This window comes from Eptatretus burgeri, chromosome 12, assembly GCF_056783735.1.
Source record: "Eptatretus burgeri isolate ZD-2024b chromosome 12, Ebu_testis_v1, whole genome shotgun sequence".
In the NCBI taxonomy this organism is placed as follows: domain Eukaryota; kingdom Metazoa; phylum Chordata; class Myxini; order Myxiniformes; family Myxinidae; genus Eptatretus; species Eptatretus burgeri.
Genome location: NC_140972.1, coordinates 11,985,721 through 12,007,340, shown reverse-complemented (window position 1 = coordinate 12,007,340; position 21,620 = coordinate 11,985,721). Strand labels below are relative to the sequence as shown.

Sequence of the window (21,620 nt, the reverse complement as noted above, 5' to 3'; positions counted from 1 at the left end):
AGAGGAAGATCTATGGTACGTTCCAGTTGGTTTCCCACAAGGTCCAGTATGTGAATCCAGGCCTGGCCTGTACACCAGACGAGGCAAAATCTGGGTGTTGGACTCCGCAGGTGGATCGATGGGATGAAAAGACGTCGTCGAGCCGTGCAGTGAGTAAGGACAGAGGCTCCGTGGTTGGACTCAGGATGAAACCCGGGAATCACTTGCATGCTGGGTCCATGGCCGAGAGGGAACAGCTCGTCCAAACCACTCTTCACAAAGCAGATCGCCGACTCCCCTAGCAGTTCCTCATAACGCAGAACGCAGACTCACAAAGCAGTTCCTCTTGCCTTTTGGGGCAGGCCTTTCCAGGACCATTTCCAGGAAATTAACTTTTGCGGGTAAAAATATTGAAGCAAAAAGAATTGTTTGATTTTTATCTATTGATCGCAAAGTGCACATGTGATCAAGATAAAAACAATTATTTGAGCATAACAAAGCTATTATGGTGTCAATGTGATTGGGTGGTTACATCATTGGTTGCATTTGGTTGTTGGTTTGGATTTTTGCAGTCGATTGTGGCAGGAATTTGGTGTGGCTTGGTGGGATACGTCTCGGGATGTTTGGTGCCTTGCGTGTGGAGCGCCGGAAGGTTTATTGCTGGAGGACATTGGAACTTATTTAAAAATTATTGGACATTATGGTTCCTTTGATTAAGAAGAAGCCAATGTCTTCACATCAAATTTCCAGTTGGGGATATAGACCCCGGCTACAGACTGGGTTTGTCAGAGACTGAGCGAAGTCGGCCAGTCCGTACCCAATGTTTGGCGAGTTTATTGCTGGAGGACATTGGAACTTATTTAAAAATTATTGGACATTATGGTTCCTTTGATTAAGAAGAAGCCAATGTCTTCACATCAAATTTCCAGAGAAATGGATATCTCACGTGCCAATTAGCACAAGAGGAGAAAGATTTAAAATTGACGGTAAAAGCTAACACTGAGTGAGCCAACCATGCAGATGTGGCAGAGGGCACCGCATGTTAGAGCATACAGGTACAGGTCGCTCATTATGTGAATGGCTGCAGGCATATACACGGAGGTGAGCGTGTGCGTGTAAGCAAATGCCAGCAGGTAATGATGGCATGCAAAAACCATGGCAACTGGTGACGACACTGGAATTTATACCTCGTTGCAAGAATTAGACAAGGTGGTTTGCCATTGCATCCCCGATGGTGATCAGGAAAGAATAAATGTTCGTGCTGACTACTTTCAAAATTTGGAGTTGTATTAAAGGTGTATATGGACGACTCAAAAAGGGTCAGTCGATTTAATGAATCCGAGGAACAGATCGTTTCATCTCAGTCTGCAGAATATAAATGGTTGGCATGGGTGGCGACATTGAGAAATATAAATCGCTGGTTGTGGAAGAGCTCTGGGGGTGTGGAGCCGTGTAATTCCAGCCATGTGTATGACAACTTTATGAACCTCGAGTCAAGGTATCTGGTCACCAACGTTACCATGACATGTTTGAATGAGGAATGAGTTAATGTGAATGAGCTTTAACGATTTAAACCACTCAGGATGGTGAAAAGCATTTTTCTGTGTGCTGTGGACATAATACATGCGCAACTGAGCCAGGCGTGGAGACTGCACGGATGTTCGAAGGGAGGGGTCGCCTGGTGTTGGAGAGCACTAAAGATGAGCAGAATTGACATCCGGACGGCCATGCCAAGAGTGCCGTGTAGCTTGTGAAGTTGTTCATCCTTGCCCCACAGATTTACATACATGGTATGTGAATGGAGGGTTGCGCAGTGAGGGGCATTTTGCAGAGGTGTTTTAAAATTACACGTTAGAATGTGGAATGGTCTTGCTTGGGTCGCCATGTTGGTTGGTAAGCTGTGCGGGTGATGATTGTGGAGCTCCTGGTGTTATCGCTATGGGGGGGGGGGTTGTTCAGGCCAGTGCATTTTAAAACTTCCACACTTTGTAGTTAATTGGTCAATAAAGGAGGTCCTACATGTTGCGACCAGAGAGGTGTGCGAAAATATGTATTTGCTTCGCTAAATAAAAGTTGAAATGGCAAAGGGCATTTCAGGAACGGATGTGCAAGTGGAGTGTGGTCGGGGATTTGGCAGCAGACCATATGCATGTGTCGTGAGTTTTTGGTGCAGGGCTTCGATGGGACACGAGTCATGAGTCAAAATTGGTTCTTTTCACGTTTGGGGCAAGCCTTGTTCAGGTGAGCTTCGGTGAGTGCACGTGAGCACATGCATGGGGTGAAGGTGATGGTATGATGTGAAAACACAAAAATTGCATCTCTAATATATAAATGGACATCATTGCTCATGCTGCTGTATTCGCGGGCAGGAGATAAATCAGTGTGCGTCCCGCCTCTCTGAAGGGTGTTGATGCATCTCATGTCAGAGTTCCTTCGGCCTTGTGGAGGTGCTTGTTAAAGTCAGGTCTATTGATCAACACTGAACGTTTATCATAACAATGGGCCCGTGTCCACCCGATCATGCAGCTCTTTTGAAAGGGAACAAACTTGCTCTCAAAAGATGAAAAATTTGGAAATGGCGCCAACTACCGGACATTGCAGCACTACAGGAGGCAAGTGAAAGCTGAGTGGGAGAAAACAGGTTGCTGCTATAATGTGGAAACAAAGCACTGGTTATCAGAAAAGGTAAAATAGTTGCACCAAAGGCATTTTTGCCATGGTCTGCTCCTTTGGCTCATGGAAGTGGCCACACGAGCAAAAGGGGGATGCAGGAGGAGGTTCTACGAACATGGCATGCTCTAGGATTTACAGCTGTGGCAGAACATTGTTGTTGAGGTTGTGTGTATTGTCAACACCATAATGTTGGTTCCCATCGTGTGCTGGGTTTTTGGCTGCTGGTTGCATCATTGGTTGGGGGGGTGTGCCACTGATGCCCCTTTTACCAGTATACTGGTGTTCATTTTGCTAACCTCGGAGGAATAACAGGTTGAGTCAATCCCCTGAGATTACATATATACGTGCTATATCCTATGTAAAAGTTAAGTTGTTACCCGAGATACTGCTCCAGGCAAGGCTTCCTCGCACGAATGTGTCTGATATTTACTGAACAAACAGCTTAAATTGAACAAAGGTTTTACCTTTGTAACATTTACTCATTAAATAAACACAAAAAGCACGTCATCAATAAACAAAATTAAATTTTCACAAAGTTAAAAAAAGTGACAAAGCAGCAGAGACAAGTAGTTCTTTCTTCAGTATCACAAAGAGAAAGCCAATAGCAGTTATGCACAAATGTGTTTATTTGTTAAACATACCTTTGAGAAACAGCAAACTTCACAAATCTTTATTTTTTTTAATTTCAATAAAAGCAAAAAACAAGTCTTGCATAAAACATTTCAAATCAATTCCAATAAACAATCAGTGTAAAAGAACAGGAGGCAAAATGCCAATTTAAAATGCACAAACACCTCAAAGTGAGTTCAGAGAATCGATCGTAAAGTCAAAAGCTCAAAGAATATGAAACCAAATCAAAAATCGGTCCAAAGTCCCATTTCAGACGTGTGTGTGTGTGTGTGGGGAAGCTAAATGAAGGTGCTAAAATGTTTAAAAACCACTTGGTGGAAGCACTACCATCGCGTTAAAGATCCAACTGGGTAGCTAAAAGGGCTACCGCCGGGCCACTGCGTATCATCTTATGGAAGTCGACCCGTGAGTTTAGTCATCGAATGAAATATTCAGAACAAAAACCGCTCGATCAAACTACCGAAAAGGCATTTTACAAGTTCACTCGATGTGCGGGCAGTTAAGCATACCGTCGGTACAAGAATTACGATGAAAAGTCAAAAGAGCACTTCTCGAACATGCCGGCTGCAGCACAACTAACACGAGTTTCTAGGATACCTGCACCCGAGACGCGCGGACCACTGACGCACGGCAACATGCACCCTTTTGCAATTTGCATACAATAACCACACACGCAATCTGTGATAGTTTCCATTCGAATGGAACGTGAAAATGCCTGAAACTCATCGACCCAGGTTAAAACGAGATCAAAAGCAAAGCACACTTGGCAAAAAGGAATAATGACGATAATAATATTATTATTTTTAATAGTAAAATACAAGCCTCCGTACAACCCTTCCCAAATTTGTTACAGGACGTTCACATTTAGTAGGCAGGTGAGCACCGACATATCGTGGAATCTGTGAGCACGAGGCTGTAATTCATGCGAGCTCATCTACTTCTTTAACATTGGTAGAGGTGTCGTGTTAAGAGACGCCTTACGACAGCAAGGCAACGAGACGAAGTTCAACACCGTATGCAAAATAAAGGAAGAAATAAACCAGCGTGCACTTCACACCTGCACAGAACGAATGAGTCTGAAGGCAAATGGAGCCATCGATGGAGGGAGAGTGGATTACAGAGCAAGGGGCAGTAAGGCAGCGGAGGGCGTCTGCGCCTCCGATCTTTGGGTCAAACCCGCGGTCGGTGACACGTCGCCGAGAGTTCATACTCTGTTCGTAAAACGACCAGCATCATCGTGATGTCACGAGCACAAAGTGCACGAGACTTCCGACGAGGTCGCAGTAGGTTTGTGGCAAGAACACCATTAATACAGCTCAAATGAGTCCCACTATCTTGTTCAGATCTTCTGGATCTTTTGTCCAGCAACGACGGGATTTTCACGTCGAATTTTGTCTGCTGCGGCAGAGCGGTAATCGAACGTGCAATTGTGCTCATCGGAATAACGATGCACACTGCAAAACAGCTGGCCACAGCGACACTTGAAGCCTGCACAGAAGATCGGAGAATTTCAAACAATCAGAATTAAACAAACAACATTTACATAAATAAAAAAATATAAAATATAAAAATAAGTACACCAATGCACGTACATTGTTAACAAAGTCAATTGTCTTTAATATGTTGGTAACCAAGCCCAAGAACCACACATTTCCTCCAACAATATCCATGTGATGAAAATCAAGATGACAAATGTGCACATGCATGACCATATGATCACCTTAGGGATTAGAATGTACTGTTACGGATTTGGAAGCTCTTGCACACAGACAGTCAGCAGTCCCAAAGTTTAGTTATTTCGTTAAGTATATGGGTATAGTTAGAATCCATCTCCTGTGTCTAACGGGAATTTTGTGTGCGCTACGAGATATTTTTGAGTTAGGTTATTTATTTATTTATTTTAACACCAAAAGCGGCACCGACGCCATCGCGCACGTGTTTCTGGCTGCGGACGTGGGTGGGACCCCTCGCTCCAGAGCCGACTCAGCCCATGAGGGCAAGGGCACGCCCTTATTCAAATCAGGAGGCTCATCGCCTCAGATCGGGACTCCACCGAGAAGGGTGGGAGTTGCCCCGCCTACCGTGGGCCTGTCCAATGAGGGACGGCCAACAAATCGCACGACGCAACCGTCCAATCAGGAGGCGAGTGACCAGGGAAGAAATCCCTCCCACCTCAGGAGAGGCTTAGTGATCGGTGCGTTCTGTCTGGCTGTCTGGGTCTGCCTCGCCTGGTGTCGTCTACTGCTCCACCTGGCGGCTGTTCCTCGCCGCCGACCCCCGGCCCACAACAGTACCACTCAGGAAGCATGACGAAGTATGATCACATAATCACCTCATAATGTACTGCTCTGAGCATGGAGTGAAGCACATACAAGATCATGTTACAATGTACGATCATGTTACAATGTATAATCATTTTACTCATGGGAAGTGTGCCATAAAGCACGTGCATGATCACATGATCGTGCGATAATGCATCACCTGGTAAGCATGCCATAAAGCACGTGCATGATCACATGATCGTGCTATAATGCATCACCTGGTAAGCATGCCGTGAAGCATGTGTGTGATCACATTAGAATGCATCACTCAGTGCACGTACTTAATGGCACGCTCACCATCACATAGGCATGTTACAATGCATCACTTAGTAAGCGTGCTGTGAAGCATGTGTACAACTGTCTCCATTCGCAGGCACTTAGTTATGTGTCTTGGATCACCGTTTGCAATCAGATAAAACAAAAATAAAATAAACGCTTCAAAACAACACCTCGATGCGACCACCTTCAAAACAACACCTTTCTTCCATTTCAAATTAAAACCGTTTAAAACCCGAGAGTTCATAGAACATGATACCCAATGCAGTGTTCAAGTATATACTTAAATTGCAACAAAATAATAATTTCAAAGATTGGGAAAGAATTCTGGAAGTTTTGCACTACTGAAGCAGTCTTGAACATCACCCTTATATACTGTAATAAGACGACGTTGAGTCGCAATTTCGGAGATGGAGGCTTCATTGATCACCAAAGAATCTGCATCGCACATAGCCACATTGGCGGCCTCTTTTTCACCCCGATACGACACCCTCTCATGATATATATTGATATCTTGGAAGTATTATGAAGGTGATTTGTGTTCTGCAGTAATGAAGAAAACAATTTAATTCAAATGATGGTTTGAAGAGGTTGAAAGGAATACAAATAAATAAATACCGGGTTTTCCTGCCGTTTTACGCAGTGTCTATGATATCACCTTCGTTCATGCCTTTTGGCCTTTACAACGTCCTTCGAAACAGCAACTTTCCTGTTTGGAATGATTTTAAATTCTGTTTGCCAGGCAAGCGGAGCATGTATGTATGTATGTATGTATGTATGTATGTATGTATGTATGTAACGAATTTGGAATTTGATTGCACACAACATACAGGTTCCTTTAGTCAGCTATGTCGATAAGTGCTTGTTCCCTAGATAGCTCACCTTCCATTGTATAAATGTTCAGAAATCGATTGGATGCGCTGCGGATCGATTTAATAGTTAGGGAGCGAACAATGGAGACGTCCCTCCCCCTCTTCTGCGAAGAGAAAGAAGAGCCCTGCCGTCCCGTGATTCGTGACGTCAACAACTCCCTCCCACCCGTGGTTGAGTGGGGAATGGATCACGAGGGCATGAGTCATGCCGGGCGTGGGGGAGGGGGGCTGAGAAGGATAAAGAGGAGATCCTTTCTTTGCTCGTGTTGGGAGTGTGGCAGTGGTTGTTCAGCAGGCTGTCGGGTCCTGTTTGGCTTGGGTTAGGGTTGAGGTTTTCGGAAGCTTTTTGCTTCTGCAGAGGAGTTGTTCAGCAGAGCTTCGAGTCCTGCTTGGCTTGGGTTAGGGCCTTCGGCCTTCGGAAGCTTTTTGCTTCTGCAGAGGTGGTAGTTCAGCAGACCTTCGGGTCCTGCTTGACTCTGGTTAGGGTTGGAGGCTTTTGAAAGCTTTTTGGAGAGCTGCCTTGTTTGGAAGAGAGTTGAGCTGGTCGCTCGGCTCAAGCTGAGAGTGGTGGCTTCTTCTTCTTCTTCTTGGTTCGTGGAGCTCTTTGTTCTCCATTTTGGTTCCTGGCTTGGTGCAACTCATCGGCCTCTTCTTGGAGGTGGTTCCTAGGGGAAGCGGCGCATCGACGGGAAGGATTGGCGCCTCGTCTCACCAGCATATGTTGAGAAGTGCGGGAGGATTCGCGGGAGCTAGGGAAGGATTGCGGCTCACGGCGATTGGATCCAGCTCGCTCTCGCTGGAGCCCGGGTCCGAACAACTTGAAGACCACACGAGGTGAAGAGGTTCAAGATAGGCTCTGTGTTTCAGCTCACCTGTCCTCCGAGCTGGAGCTCGTTATTAAAGGCCTCAGCCACCATTACTTGGGTGTGTGTGTGTGTACGTGTGTCCGTGGGCCCGTCTAATAAGTAGGAAATTGTTAAGTGCTTTGTGTGCTGTAAATCTTTGCATTGCATTTCGTAAAGTCAGAATAGTTCTGCTATTACGTGCTTCCCTAGTTCCCCATTATTATTAATAAATACCCCAATTGTTGAATGTTTTCAGCTCGTCGCGTCGATTCTTTCATTGACTGAGCATTTCGTGTGTTGGGAGTTAGAAAGCCATTGGTTTGCCGTAAAAGGGGGACATTTGGACCGACGGTTTCTGCGATTAAGCCGCTCGGAATCGTGCACGGGACAGGCTCGCTTCGGCGGTTTGTTCCGTCCAAGTTCCGTCGAGGTTGAATACCCCGGTAGTTGGATCACGTGGGTATTTAGGTACAATGAAGATTGGCAATCGACACTACCCCACGTGATCTGCCCATTGGCGTATTTCGGTTCTTGTACAAGGACCCGTCGACTCGGACTTATCCGGGCGGCGATCTATATTCCGGGCGATCGGTCGGGTCGACTCGACTTGCGGCTCCATCAGAGCGGTCGGTTGGCGGCAGACCCCGGCACCGTAACAGTATGTATGTATATATTGCACCCGTGTCTGAAGGAAGTGGTGCAGTTTGGTATTTTTTATATGAAATAGGCAAAGCCGAGAAATGAACAAAACCCATTTGAATTACTCTTGAGAACCCTCGAGAAATAAACATAGTGGGTGAGAAGTGCTCTTCTTCATTTTTGATGGACGCATGGAAGGGCGGATGGAAGGAAGGTCATACCCAAATACTGAAGTGGCTTCACCACTTAAAGGGATACTTTGATAAGAATTGCTCAATGCCAAACCGGTATTTTTTGAAATATAGATCACTTCTGGAAAGTATTGCAGGTGATTCGTCTTTAAAAAAAACCTCCCAAAATAGAATACATCAATTTATGTCATGATTTCGTAATTCGAGTCAAAACCCGGAAGAGATCGCAGCTTGGAGAAATCTGCGACATTGAACTTTGGGTGTGACATCACGAGTGCTTAATCCCCTTGGCTGTTTACAGCTGCCACCGCTGACACTTTCACCAAACAAACTATACCAACTTGTTGCGCTCCAGGCTGTACTAGGACTGAGAAATCGGATCCAAAATGTTCATTCTTTTCTCTACTGTGGGGTAAACGGAGCTCGATCAAAGTCTGGTTGTCCGCATTGAAACTACTCCATGCCGCGGAAAAGTGGGCCCGTATCTGTGAATGTCACTTCGAGGAGACGTTTGTGTTTGTTGACCCCAAGTATGTAATAGTGTTACGAATCTGGAAGCCTTGAGCACGCAACATTCAGGTCCTATTATAGCTCAGTTATTTCGATAAGTGAATGTGGATAGATAGCTCCCTTTCCCTAGTCTAATGGGTGAATAAATGTACTTGCGCTGCGAGTTATTTTTATAGTTAGGATTTTTACATCAACGCCATCTTCAGCAACAATGCTCTGCTCGCGGCATTCTCCCAGAGCTCACCAGCAAGCATGTGCGTGTCAGCACGTACGTGGGCGGAGTTCACGAAGGCCTGACGTCTCTCTCGAAAATCCTCGGCAGATCGGGGACGAGGTGGCCGTAAGTCGGTCAAAGAGCACAGAGCGAGCTTCAAGAGAAGCACAGCCTCTTCGGGGGGCGGGGAATCAAGACGCCCGACACGCCCCCCGACCAACGATGGAGAGGCAACGGAGTTCCCCGGGCGAAAGAGGTGCGCGGAGGGGTGAGACGCGTCCCGCCCCGACGAGGGGCGAGTAGAAATAGACGGGACAGGCGGTGTGAAAAAGTCTTCTTCTTCTTGTGGTCGCCTGGTCTCCTGGTCATTTTGGACCCGTGTCGCAGCTCCTGGACTCGTGTCACTGGTGGTCTTCTGGCTCTCATCTCATCGCTGGCTCTGGGCGCGTCGCAGCGATCCCTCACCTCGTCTCGCCGGTGTCTAGATTCGGCTCGCCTCTCGCTGGTGCCCGGTTCGAATCAGCGCGAAGACCACATGAGGTGGACAGGTCCAAGTGCAGGCTCTGGTCCTTCAGCTCCCCTTTCCATCCGAGCTGGAGGCCTCAATAAAGGCAGTGGCCATAGTTTATTTTGGGTGTGCATCTGTGTGTGGGCCCGTCTCTAAGTAGTAAATTGTTTAAGTGCCTTCGTTGTGCATTATTTGCTTTGCATTCTCTATAGTCGGATAACTCTGCTTCTTACGTGCTCCCCTGCCCCATTATAAATAAACCCATGTGTTAAATGTATCAGTTCGTTTTGTGTTTCTTTTATTGGTTTAACACGGTGAGTGTTGGAGAAGTAGCCAGGCTGTTGCCGCTGTAAAGAGGACCTTTGGACCGACGGAAGCTCGGTGACCGTCCGCTCGGGTCGCACACGGTTCGAGCACGCTCGCGGCTTGTTCCGCACGGGCACTGTCGAGGGTGAATTTCCCCGGTAGTTTGGACGACGTGGGTATTTAGGTAAATTGAAATTGGCAATCGACCCTACCCCACATGGTCGACCTATTGGCGAACTTCGGTCCGATAAGGGACCCGTCGGCTTCGGAGTTATCCGGGATGATGACCTATAAATTCCGGGCGATCGGTGGAGCCGACTCTGCTGCTCCATCTAGCGGTCGTGCTCGTCGCCGAACCCGGCCCCGCAACAATAGCACCACATTTGTATCCCAAAACAAAGTTGACCCTGATGGATGATGCATACCCATCCATGGTTGAGCACATGGCTTGTGCACCACCACGAAGGGTTTAAGAAAATCTGGAAAGAAAACGACGTCGGGTCGAGCTAATCATAACACGTGCATACTCGTACACAGTACAGTACAGTACTGTATATAAAAGATTGACAACATGATGTTGCATATTTTATCCACAAAGTAGTGGCTCGTGAAGGAGCAAAGTCACAGAGAGAAGGCAAAGTCACAGAGAGAAGGCAACGCACCGACAGTGGGGAAACACGTGAAATCAAGAAGGAGATGGAAGAACATGAGGAGAGATAAGAGGGAGTGAACCGTAGAAACCTGCATTTGATTGGGAGATATAAAGGGGAGGAGGATGATGATGATGATTATTATATATTTATCATATATGTAAATGATAGATACGTCTTCATTTACTGTGTTTCTTTGTCCCACAAAGATTGCATTTTGTTGTTTGTCGTTGGCCATTGATATTGCCATGAGATGAAATGTGAGGTATTCACAAGATAAATAACGTTAATTTATATCGGTTTTGGTTGCCAAGGTGCATTTGTATGGAGCGAATAACATTGACAAATCAGGTTAGACTGTATCTGTAAAACGTGAGGTGCTCGATGTTTGAAGGTTCTCAATGATGCCGAAAGGAAGAAGCTGCATTGACAGAGACAGCAGATGAAACACCTGAGCCATCAGCAGCGTGATGTAGATAACGTCATGATCCAAACAAACACTGGACAAACGTTCTGTTCTTGTACTACATCGTTTAGGTACATAGATTTCATTCTTCTTGTCTGTCACACGTGATGACTCGCAACAACACTGACATTCCAAAGCAGTCAGTAATGGCTGACACAGGCCACACCAGTCCGTGGCTTGCCCGACTCTAGCTTTGAGGTAATTCCTTGGAACATCGATGGCCTCTGGCTTTGTATCATGGTCACCGTTTGAACTTTCCTCATAACCGACAGTCAATTCTGCGTCAGAATATTCCGGTTCAAAGGAATATAGTCCATGAGCCAGTAGGGTTGGTCAGTACCATCTGGGGGGAATAATTCTCATAGTGATTTTTGGCAAGGTATACAACCCTAGAGTTAGAAAATACGTGATAGCATTGCGTCGGTGGTAGCTTTCTGTGTGTTTTCACCTTGTTTATATGCCTACCCTTAAATAAGCTTTTGTGCAAAATGGCCAGTTCAAGGTAAGATATCCTACTTCAGCTTAAACTTTTTTTTTTAGTCAAACATTAACATTGAAATTTGTCTCACCTTTTGCTCGGATAATTTGCTTCTCAACAAAAAGTGCTAAACATGCCAAGGTTGAAAGGTATGTCATTGGTGACACTTGTATATCAGTGTATTTCCTGTGTGATAAATCATACCACCTATAGAAAAGTATTTGTCTATCATTTACTGTGGAAAGTAAATAAAAGCTCTGGAACAATAGAATTTCATGGGTGTTTTGCAAATTTATAAAGAAATCCAAAAATCTGAATTTCTTTTTTGTATGTTGTATATCAAGATCAGCAGAGCAGACAATGTTACCCCACCCCCCAAATGAAAAAAAATACCTAATTTGAATGGATTTATGTAGTTTGGTCAATGTCATGATATTTTTCCTGTTGTTATTGAAGGATACTTTCCAAGAATCAAACAAAGTTAAATGATAGCATGTTCATGAACAAGATTAATGTTTTTTTCCCTGTAATTTCTCAAAAAAAAAAATAGAATTTCAGGGATTGAGATACTCAATAATGCACATATGAAGGTATCAAACACCTGTATTACACAATATAAACCAATAAGACAGTAGCAAGATGGTTAATCATGTGCAATCTGATGAATGAGTGAAAGGTGAAAATGAAACACAATCTTCTGTTGTAGGGAATAAAATTACAGAATAGAAACACAAGTGCGGTGTTCCACACTAACAAGGCCATTACCTCGGCCCAATGTGTTCTTGATAAACATATTGTCTTATGAACCAAAGTGGATGTCATTTATAGTTTCGAAGACATCTCTGATCATATGCACCGATTGTAAGTGATATTGTTGTGGGCCGGGGTTCGGTGGCGATAAACGACCACTAGGTGGAGCAGTGGAGTCGTCTCCCACCGAACACCCGGAATTTAGGTCGTGACTCTCGGATAACTCCGAAAGGTCACAGGTCACTTAGGTCTTCGAGGACCATGGTCGCCAATATTCGATGGCATGGGGTAGGGTTAATTGCCTAATTTCAATATACCTAAATACCCAGGTCGTCCAACTACCGGGGAAACCACACCCTCGGCCGACTTTGTCCGAATCGAGTCGCTATCACCGACTCGGATCCGGCGTAACCGAGCGGAAGTTACCAAAGCCGCGTCGGACCAAATGAACAATTTACCGGCCCAAACGGCCTCACTAATTCTCAAGTCCGAACCATGCTGGGTCAATCAAAGAAAGGACAGAAACGAACTGGAACATTTAACACGGGGGGTGGAGGGGTTATTTTACATTAATCGGGAGGGAGACACAGAGCATTATCACGAATAAAAGGAATGCAATGTACAAGCAAAGGAAAGCACTTACACAATTCTACTTATCAGACTGGTGACACACACACACACACACACACACACACACACACACACACACACACACACACACACACACACACACACACACACACACACACACACACACACACACACACACACACACACACACACACACGGCCCCATCGGGTCTTTATTTCGGCCTTTCAGCTCGGGGGAAGGCGAGCTGAGGGCAGGGGCCTATTCGGGTACCTCCCCGCCTTGTGCGGTTTCACCGGACCCGCACTTGTGGAGCTCAGAGTCCGTGACGGGAGCGGGGATCCCAGCTCGAGCGCTCCAACACAAACCACCATGGTGGGACTCGAACCCACGACCCAGACCATGCCGCACTCACCAAGACCACAGGCCACAATCGCCACGATCCTGCAGAACGCACCCTTGTCTGCCCAACAACGGTCCAGACAAAAACTCTACCCTTCTGCGGTGGGAGGGGTCTCTTCTCCTCCCACTCGCCTCCTGATTGGACGAGGGGTTGTTGGATGACTCTTGGTCACCTCCTGATTGGCTGGGGTGTGTGTGTCATGCTCGTCCTTCGCTCATTGGCTGGAGGAAACGGTCCATGCCCTTCCTTGGGACGGAGCCTCGATCTGAGGCATTGGAGGCTCCGCCCACGCCTTCAGCCCAAAACATGTGTGCAATGGCGACCGGTCGAGTGCGGGATGGTGGCATTGTTGTTGTTGTTGTAAAAAACCTAGCTAAAAAATAACTCGTAGCACACACATGTAATTCCCATTAGACAGTAGGAAGGATTCTAACTATAAACACATACTTATCTAAATCACTGAACTACGTGGACTGCTGACTGTGTGTGCAGTTGGCTTCCAAATCCGAAACAATATAAAATGTTCAAGATGAACTTAAAAATCATCATAATTATCCAGTTCTTCAATATCCTCATCTAAACTTTCTCCATCGTCTGACTCAAAGATGGATGCCTGGTTCTCACAGTCTGCACATATCAGTGCATTTCAGTCTGTTTGACAAACACACACATTTTGGTGGTGAACACTTCCTTTTACAATTGCAGGCCAATAAATCAAGGACCGCCTCAGGTGCTGGCTGACCATCCATCCAGTGCACCACCAACTGTTCAACTCCTACTTCCTTCTCCATCTTCCATCCTCTAAATGGGGTTACTAAATGGCTAATAACACACAAAAGGCTACCACCAATGCAATGCTATCACATCGTTTGACTGTCGAGATGTTTACCCTGCCAAAAATTACGATGAGCATTATTCCCCTCAGATGGTACTGGTGGCCAAAAATTACCGGGTCTGGCTCCATGGCCGAATCGGGTTGAATTTCATGAGCCATGTGGATGGAGAGATCAAGGTTTACAGGTATTGCTTTACATGCATCTGGATCAAGAAATGTCTGACATCAAGAATGGGTGACGTAGTGCATGCTGATTGGTTGATGAACTACTGGATGGCTAATGACAGAGCTGCCAAAATGGCGGCGAATTTGAAGTTATTTTGGGGAATATCTACCTTGTATGATCAAACATTCAATTCAAATAAAGTTTTTCCTCAATCATAAACTGATAAGATGGAGAGACGGATGAACATGAACCAATTGCTAACCCCACTTTTTGCTTCGTGTGTGCGGTGCAATTCAATCATTTATTGATCAGTAATGGTTGTTTCTGAAGTATAAACATTTAAAAGACGTTTAAATTACAATTCAACAACACCTTGTACAATAAATCCTTAATATCGTGGGTTAATTGACCAATTTCAGGCAACCACGTGTACCGATTCAGTCATCGCGGGTTTAATTTCAACCAATCATGGTCATCTCACACCATGAGCCTTTCGTTTGGCATGCACCGTAAAAAAATGACACTGAAGCACAAATCGATGGAGAAAATAAGTAATTATTGTTCACAGTTTTGACTTTACACATGTAATTGTGAATCAGCGGCACGGCTGCAGTGCAGGTGGTAATTGAGACAAGCAGTACGTGGAGTACTGTACTGTGCCCATCTCCAAGTTAACACTACCTTCAGTGTTATCTTCCGTGTCATCGTAATCAATCCCTTTGTTTTCAGTTATTATTGCCCTTGATTTTTAACTGTGGCTCCCAAGAGGAACACTGGTGCTTGTGGTGAACCAAGTGCAAAAAGGTCGAGGAAAGTGGAAGTTTTGGATAAATTTTGTGAAGGCAAGAGTGCGTTTATTTTATTTATTGACTGGTGTTTGGAGCTGCAGAACGATTTATAAAAGAAATACATTGACAAGTTACAAAAAAAAAAGATGATTTAAGAGATTATGGAAGAGAAGTGGAAAGGTGGGAGGTTTGGGCTGCAGGAATGCATACTTACCTCGAAGCTGTCTCGCCCAGGTTTAAATCCCGACCCAGCTATTAACCGTCATCCTGGTTTGTCACAGGCAGGGAGATTCATCAATGTGTGCGCAGTCTCTCAGATGGATATTTAATTGAGCATCTCATCTGCCAGCATTAGTTGGTGGATGTTTAAGACCCTACGTGGTCCTTTGCAGAGAGGAGGTGAGCTAATGCTGGCACCATAAACAAATTCCAGATTCCTGTTCTCATGACTGTTGGGAAGGCAATGCCAAACTACCCATTATAGCCCTTGCTCAGAAAACTGTGTCGGCAGCACCAATGCTCTGTGAAGATTACGGTGGGGGGGGGGAAAGAGATGGGGGAAAGAGATGGGGGAAAGAGATGGGGGAAAGAGATGGGGGAAAGAGATGGGGGAAAGAGATGGGGGAAAGAGATGGGGGAAAGAGAGGGGAACAGAGAGGGGGACAGAGAGAAAGATAGATAGATAGAGGGGCTTTGGACAAATAACAGAAGAGAAGGGTCAAGTTAATCTGCTTTGAATGTGTAATCTGCTTCAACACAGCATTGATTCCTGTGGATATATTTTACATGTTTATTTAAATTATGGAGTTTATTTTTGGTGTATTTCAATTGTGATAAACTTAATCATCGAAATAATGTTTTCTTTTAAAGTGTTGATTTATAGCTGAGTCGATTCGACTCATATACCTGCTAAGGTACACCTCAACCTCTCGAGTCTAAAGGATTAGCCAAGAGTCATGCACATCGACGATCTTCAGGCGTACCCCAATAGCATTTTTGCATAATTACACATCTCAAACATATTTTTTTCCTTCAAGAAAACACCACATGTGCCTGTTTGCATTCTCTTATATCGGATAGGATCACAAAGTTAAATAATTTGGGATGCAAATTCAAGTACCAATCCTATTAAGTGAAAACCAAATAGGACAAAGCGAATCACCAAAGACATGGGATCTTACCGGTGAGGCCGACCTTCTTGCGACACATGGAGCAGCGATTTGCCCTGGATTTGATTTTTTCACTTTGCTCGGCGACATCGGCTGCTACTGCAACCTGTGCTCCTGGGGATGCCACTGGGAATGAAATAAGGGCTCAAATTAATGAGGTCTCAAGCAAAATACAACTACAACCAATACAAGACACCTTTACTCAGTTTCCGTGATCACAACCCGGGTCGAAAACCAGGTTACTCCGAGCAGGTTCTCCCAGAGCACACACGTACGTGATCGGAAGCGAGTAACAAAAAAGAATAAAATAAAACATTTAAAAAAAACTGCCATTAAAATCCAGTGAGTGCTGTTGATGGATGTGGGAGGTTTCTTTCTTTCTCAGCAGGCCTCAAGCAGAAGCAAACAGTAAAAGCAGCACATTTTGGCCGACAACAATCGCAATTACTCTCTGGTGTCTTTTAAAAGCACAAAAAGTGGCACAGGAGAGGATATTACAAAGGATGAAGATGAGGTTTGTACCATCTCCTCATCACAAGCTCACATCCAAGGTATGCACCACCCATCGTCATTCTCTCAGGTCTTGTGGCACACGTCAAGCCACGGTATTCAACACGCCAATCTGGGTTCGCCAGTCAAACCCGTGGTCCGAGGTGCATTGCTCGGCCCAAGGGAAATGCTGTGTGTCAGAGCCATTTCAGACCTTGAATGAATCTTGTGTCTTGACAATAACTTCGCTTTATTAATATTTTGCAACCTCCCTCTCCCTCACTCTCTCTGCTTTTAAAAGACACAAAATAATAATTTGAATTATCGGAGACCAGACAATAGCACATTTCCTTTCGGTTTCACTCAATGTACAAGCGTATTCACTGACCCACATCCCATTACTTCTCCATTCACTTTGGCAAAGGGTCACCACACCAGGAGCTCGCTTTGACAGCCGAAACCAGGACGTGTAAATTACATGGAAATGAAGTATCGCGAGAGATCCGTTTTCAAAGTGGGATAAGGAATGCATGAAACGGGGTGTTAATTCAGCACTTCGCACATCGATATCGGCATTCGAGTAAAACGATCAGTGAAACGGGGCCATATAATCCTTTCTGGGAGGAGAGAGAAAAGTCGTGTTTACACCGTATTCAGTTCAAATGTTTGGGTATCCGTAAATATGCAGATAATAAAGCCATGCCGTGCACAACCAGATGGATGTACGATGTATAGCATTTACAGAAATGCAAACACCAACTTCACACAAATTAACCTTGGCTGCTTCTCTGTTGCATATGTGTCAGTTGTGGCGTCCTCAATTTTCATGATGCTGTACCTTCCATCCTCCACATCTCAAAACGTAGACGTTCATTCTCAGCAGCGCTCATGTCCCATGTGTAGGGAGGATGGCCGACCTGCCATTTCCTACAATCTGGGATGAGGTTTATACGCTATTCAGGTCGAACTACGCTCCTTCCTTGGAAGGCCGAAATTCACCGTTGTAATGAACCTGTACGTCAACTCAGTGGAGTCATGATATCCCATCATGATACCACAACTGCTCTGCCAACCCCAAACTAAATTTATGCACAAATTCAACATTTTGAGTATCCTACCAATGGCTTGGCATGAATCATCAGCATCGCCGTCCTCACTCAGGCTCATGGCTGTCATTCGCAAAGAATCTGGAGAAGGAGGGCTCCTGACACTGTTTGGAGAGAATAAAACAAAGCACAAAGGCACATGTTAGGTGATGAGGAAGAGCAGAAACAACAACATTGTATGCAAAGCAAATGATGAGATGCAGTGAGTGAAGTGGAAGGCTCAGCACAACAGAATCAAGAAGAAAGAATCTTCATCATCAACACGACTCCAGAAATGAACACACAAATGAAATTAAACGTTTTGTTTTTAACTCACAAATAAATCAACCCCAAGCTCAGAGACAGGTGATTATATATTGTCGTGCCCAGTGGGTTTGCCCTTACCTGGACAGATGGCCAAACAGTTCTCCCTTGGAGGCTTACAGCCAAGATTATGGCACGCAGGAACGAAACAGCTCGGCGCTTCACGAGGACGGAAGCACAGCTCAGGGGTTTTTACTCTCGAACCCCCAAGAGATACACGGACACAAGCAACTGAAATAAATAATGATTTAATAACCAGAAAAATCAACAATTATAATAAGAACTACAACTGCCACTTTATAACTGCTGGCAGTGATGACCGGGTACCCAGTCCGTCCGCCTTTGACACAACTGACACAACGTGAGACTTAAATCATAGTCGCAAAGTTTCGCATTTATCGGATAAGCGGTGCCAGAGAAAACATTATTTAATGGTGATACAAACACAGGCCTGCTTCGAGACGGCGCGGAACAGACGAGTTACGAACCGGGCAGCACAAAGCGTTCAATTTCCTTATTACTGGCGACCAGATTCAAATAATTAAATAATTCTGGCTGCTAAACCACACGGCCGATCAGGTTGAAATTTTACACTTTTGTTTCACATGTAGCCTAAATTATAAATATGAAGTTTCGCATATATAGAAGTAGTGGTTCCAGAGTAAACATGAATTAATATTTATCCTTCAATCTAAGATGGCGGCCAAACCATGTGACTTGTGACCTCATAATTTTTACCATGTATGCAGATATCATGGAGGATGACAGACGCAAATTTTCGCTTCGATAGGTTAAGCAGTTCCAGAGAAAACATTATTTAATATTTTTCTTAAATTCAATATGGCTGCCAAACCATGTGACCTATCAATTAGAAATTAACAAACTTGTATTCCTCATGTGCAATAGGGGTGTGAAGTTTCCCCTTGATCAGATCAGGTGTTCTGGAGAAGAAGATGTTTGAAGGTTTTCAGGTAAATTCAAGATGGCCGCCAAACCATGTGACCAATCAAGAACAAATTAACAAACTTGAGAAAGGACCTCATGGGGAATATATGTGTGAAGTTTCGGCTTAATCTGTCTTGCCTTTCTGGAGAAGAAGATTTTTAAAATTTATTCATTTTCAATCCAAGATGGCTGACGAAGCATGTGACCTATGACATCAGAAATTTATATTCTGCTTCCAACTGGGTATTGGAACAGGTTTGTAAAGTTTCGTGTTAATCGGTAAAGGTGCGTTTTTCTATCCAAGATGGCCGCTAAACCATGTGACGTGTGATGTCATAATTTTTACCATGCGTGCATACACGATGGTAGATGATAATTACAAATTTTCGATTTGTTTGGTTTAGCGGTTCCAGAGAAAACATTATTTAATATTTTACTTAAATCCAAGATGGCGGCCAAACCGTCTAACGTATCAATTCGAAATTAACAAACTTATATCGCCTACGTGTCCCGAATATAGTTCTGAAATCTCCCCTTCATCCGACCAGCGCTTCTGGAGAAGAAGATGTTTGAAGGTTTTAGGGTTTTTTTCAAGATGGCCGCCGAACCATGTGACCGATCAAGAACAAATTAACAAACTTGAGAAAGGACCTCATGGGGAATATATGTGTGAAGTTTCGTCTTCATCTGTCTTGCCCTTCTGGAGAAGAAGATTTTTAAAATTTATTCATTTTCAATCCAAGATGGCTGCCGAACCTTGTGACCTATGATATCATAAATTTAAATTCTGCTTTCCATCGTCGACCCGAACAAGTGTGTGAAGTTTCGTGTAAATCGGATAAAGTCTATTTTTCTATCCAAGATGGCCGCCAAACCATGTGACTTCTGAGGTAAAATTTTTTACCCTGTATGCAGACTTGAGGGAGGAAGGCACTTGCAAATTTTCGCTTCGATGGCTTATGAAATACCAGAGAAAACATTATTTAATATTTTTCTTAAATTCAATATGGCTGCCAAACCATGTGACCTATCAATTAGAAATTAACAAACTTGTATTCCCTACTCATGTGCAATAGGGGTGTGAAGTTTCCCCTTGATCAGATCAGGTGTTCTGGAGAAGAAGATGTTTGAAGGTTTTCAGGTAAATTCAAGATGGCCGCCAAACCATGTGACCAATCAAGAACAAATTAACAAACTTGAGAAAGGACCTCATGGGGAATATATGTGTGAAGTTTCGGCTTAATCTGTCTTGCCTTTCTGGAGAAGAAGATTTTTAAAATTTATTCATTTTCAATCCAAGATGGCTGACGAAGCATGTGACCTATGACATCAGAAATTTATATTCTGCTTCCAACTGGGTATTGGAACAGGTTTGTAAAGTTTCGTGTTAATCGGTAAAGGTGCGTTTTTCTATCCAAGATGGCCGCTAAACCATGTGACGTGTGATGTCATAATTTTTACCATGCGTGCATACACGATGGTAGATGATAATTACAAATTTTCGATTTGTTTGGTTCAGCGGTTCCAGAGAAAACATTATTTAATATTTTACTTAAATCCAAGATGGCGGCCAAACCGTCTAACGTATCAATTCGAAATTAACAAACTTATATCGCCTACGTGTCCCGAATATAGTTCTGAAATCTCCCTTCATCCGACCAGCGCTTCTGGAGAAGAAGATGTTTGAAGGTTTTAGGGTTTTTTCAAGATGGCCGCCGAACCATGTGACCGATCAAGAACAAATTAACAAACTTGAGAAAGGACCTCATGGGGAATATATGTGTGAAGTTTCGTCTTCATCTGTCTTGCCCTTCTGGAGAAGAAGATTTTAAAATTTATTCATTTTCAATCCAAGATGGCTGCCGAACCTTGTGACCTATGATATCATAAATTTAAATTCTGCTTTCCATCGTCGACCCGAACAAGTGTGTGAAGTTTCGTGTAAATCGGATAAAGTCTATTTTTCTATCCAAGATGGCCGCCAAACCATGTGACTTCTGAGGTAAAATTTTTTACCCTGTATGCAGACTTGAGGGAGGAAGGCACTTGCAAATTTTCGCTTCGATGGCTTATGAAATACCAGAGAAAACATTATTTAATATTTTTCTTAAATCCAACATGGCGGCCAAACCATGTGACCTATCACTTCGAAATTAACAAACTTGCATCGCATGCATGTCACGAATATAGATCTGAAATCTCGCCTTCATTGGACCAGCGCTTCTGGAGAAGAAGATGTTTGAATGTTTTAGGGTTTTTTCAAGATGGCCGCCAAACCATGTGACCTACCAACAAGAAATTAACAAACTTGAAAAAGGACCTCAGGGCGAATATACCTGTAAAGTTTCGCCTCAATCTGCAGATTCTGGAGAAGAAGATTTAAAAAAAAAAAAATTTCAAAACAAGATGGCGGCCGAATTACGTCACAGATGACGTCAAAAAAATTTTTTTCTACGATGAATTTAGGTGTAGATGACGCTCAAGAAATTTCAAATTTTTCCCATGTGGCGTTCTACTTGA

General features: G+C 44.2%; 1 protein-coding gene across 5 annotated transcripts in view; it reads right to left on the bottom strand.

The window, feature by feature from the left end:
• Positions 1-3,256: 3,256 nt before the first annotated feature.
• Positions 3,257-21,620, bottom strand: part of LOC147015100 (AN1-type zinc finger protein 5-like) — a 63,410-nt gene continuing 45,046 nt past the window's right edge. For all 5 annotated transcript variants that reach the window (XM_085849534.1, XM_085849536.1, XM_085849537.1 and 2 more), the window contains 3 exons: positions 17,865-17,956; positions 16,270-16,383; positions 3,257-4,770 (listed from right to left, as the gene is read on the bottom strand). In XM_085849534.1, the coding sequence (XP_085705660.1) occupies positions 4,622-4,770; positions 16,270-16,383; positions 17,865-17,956 (355 nt within the window). In that variant the 3' untranslated portion in view covers positions 3,257-4,621. The remainder of the gene's footprint in view (positions 4,771-16,269; positions 16,384-17,864; positions 17,957-21,620) is intronic.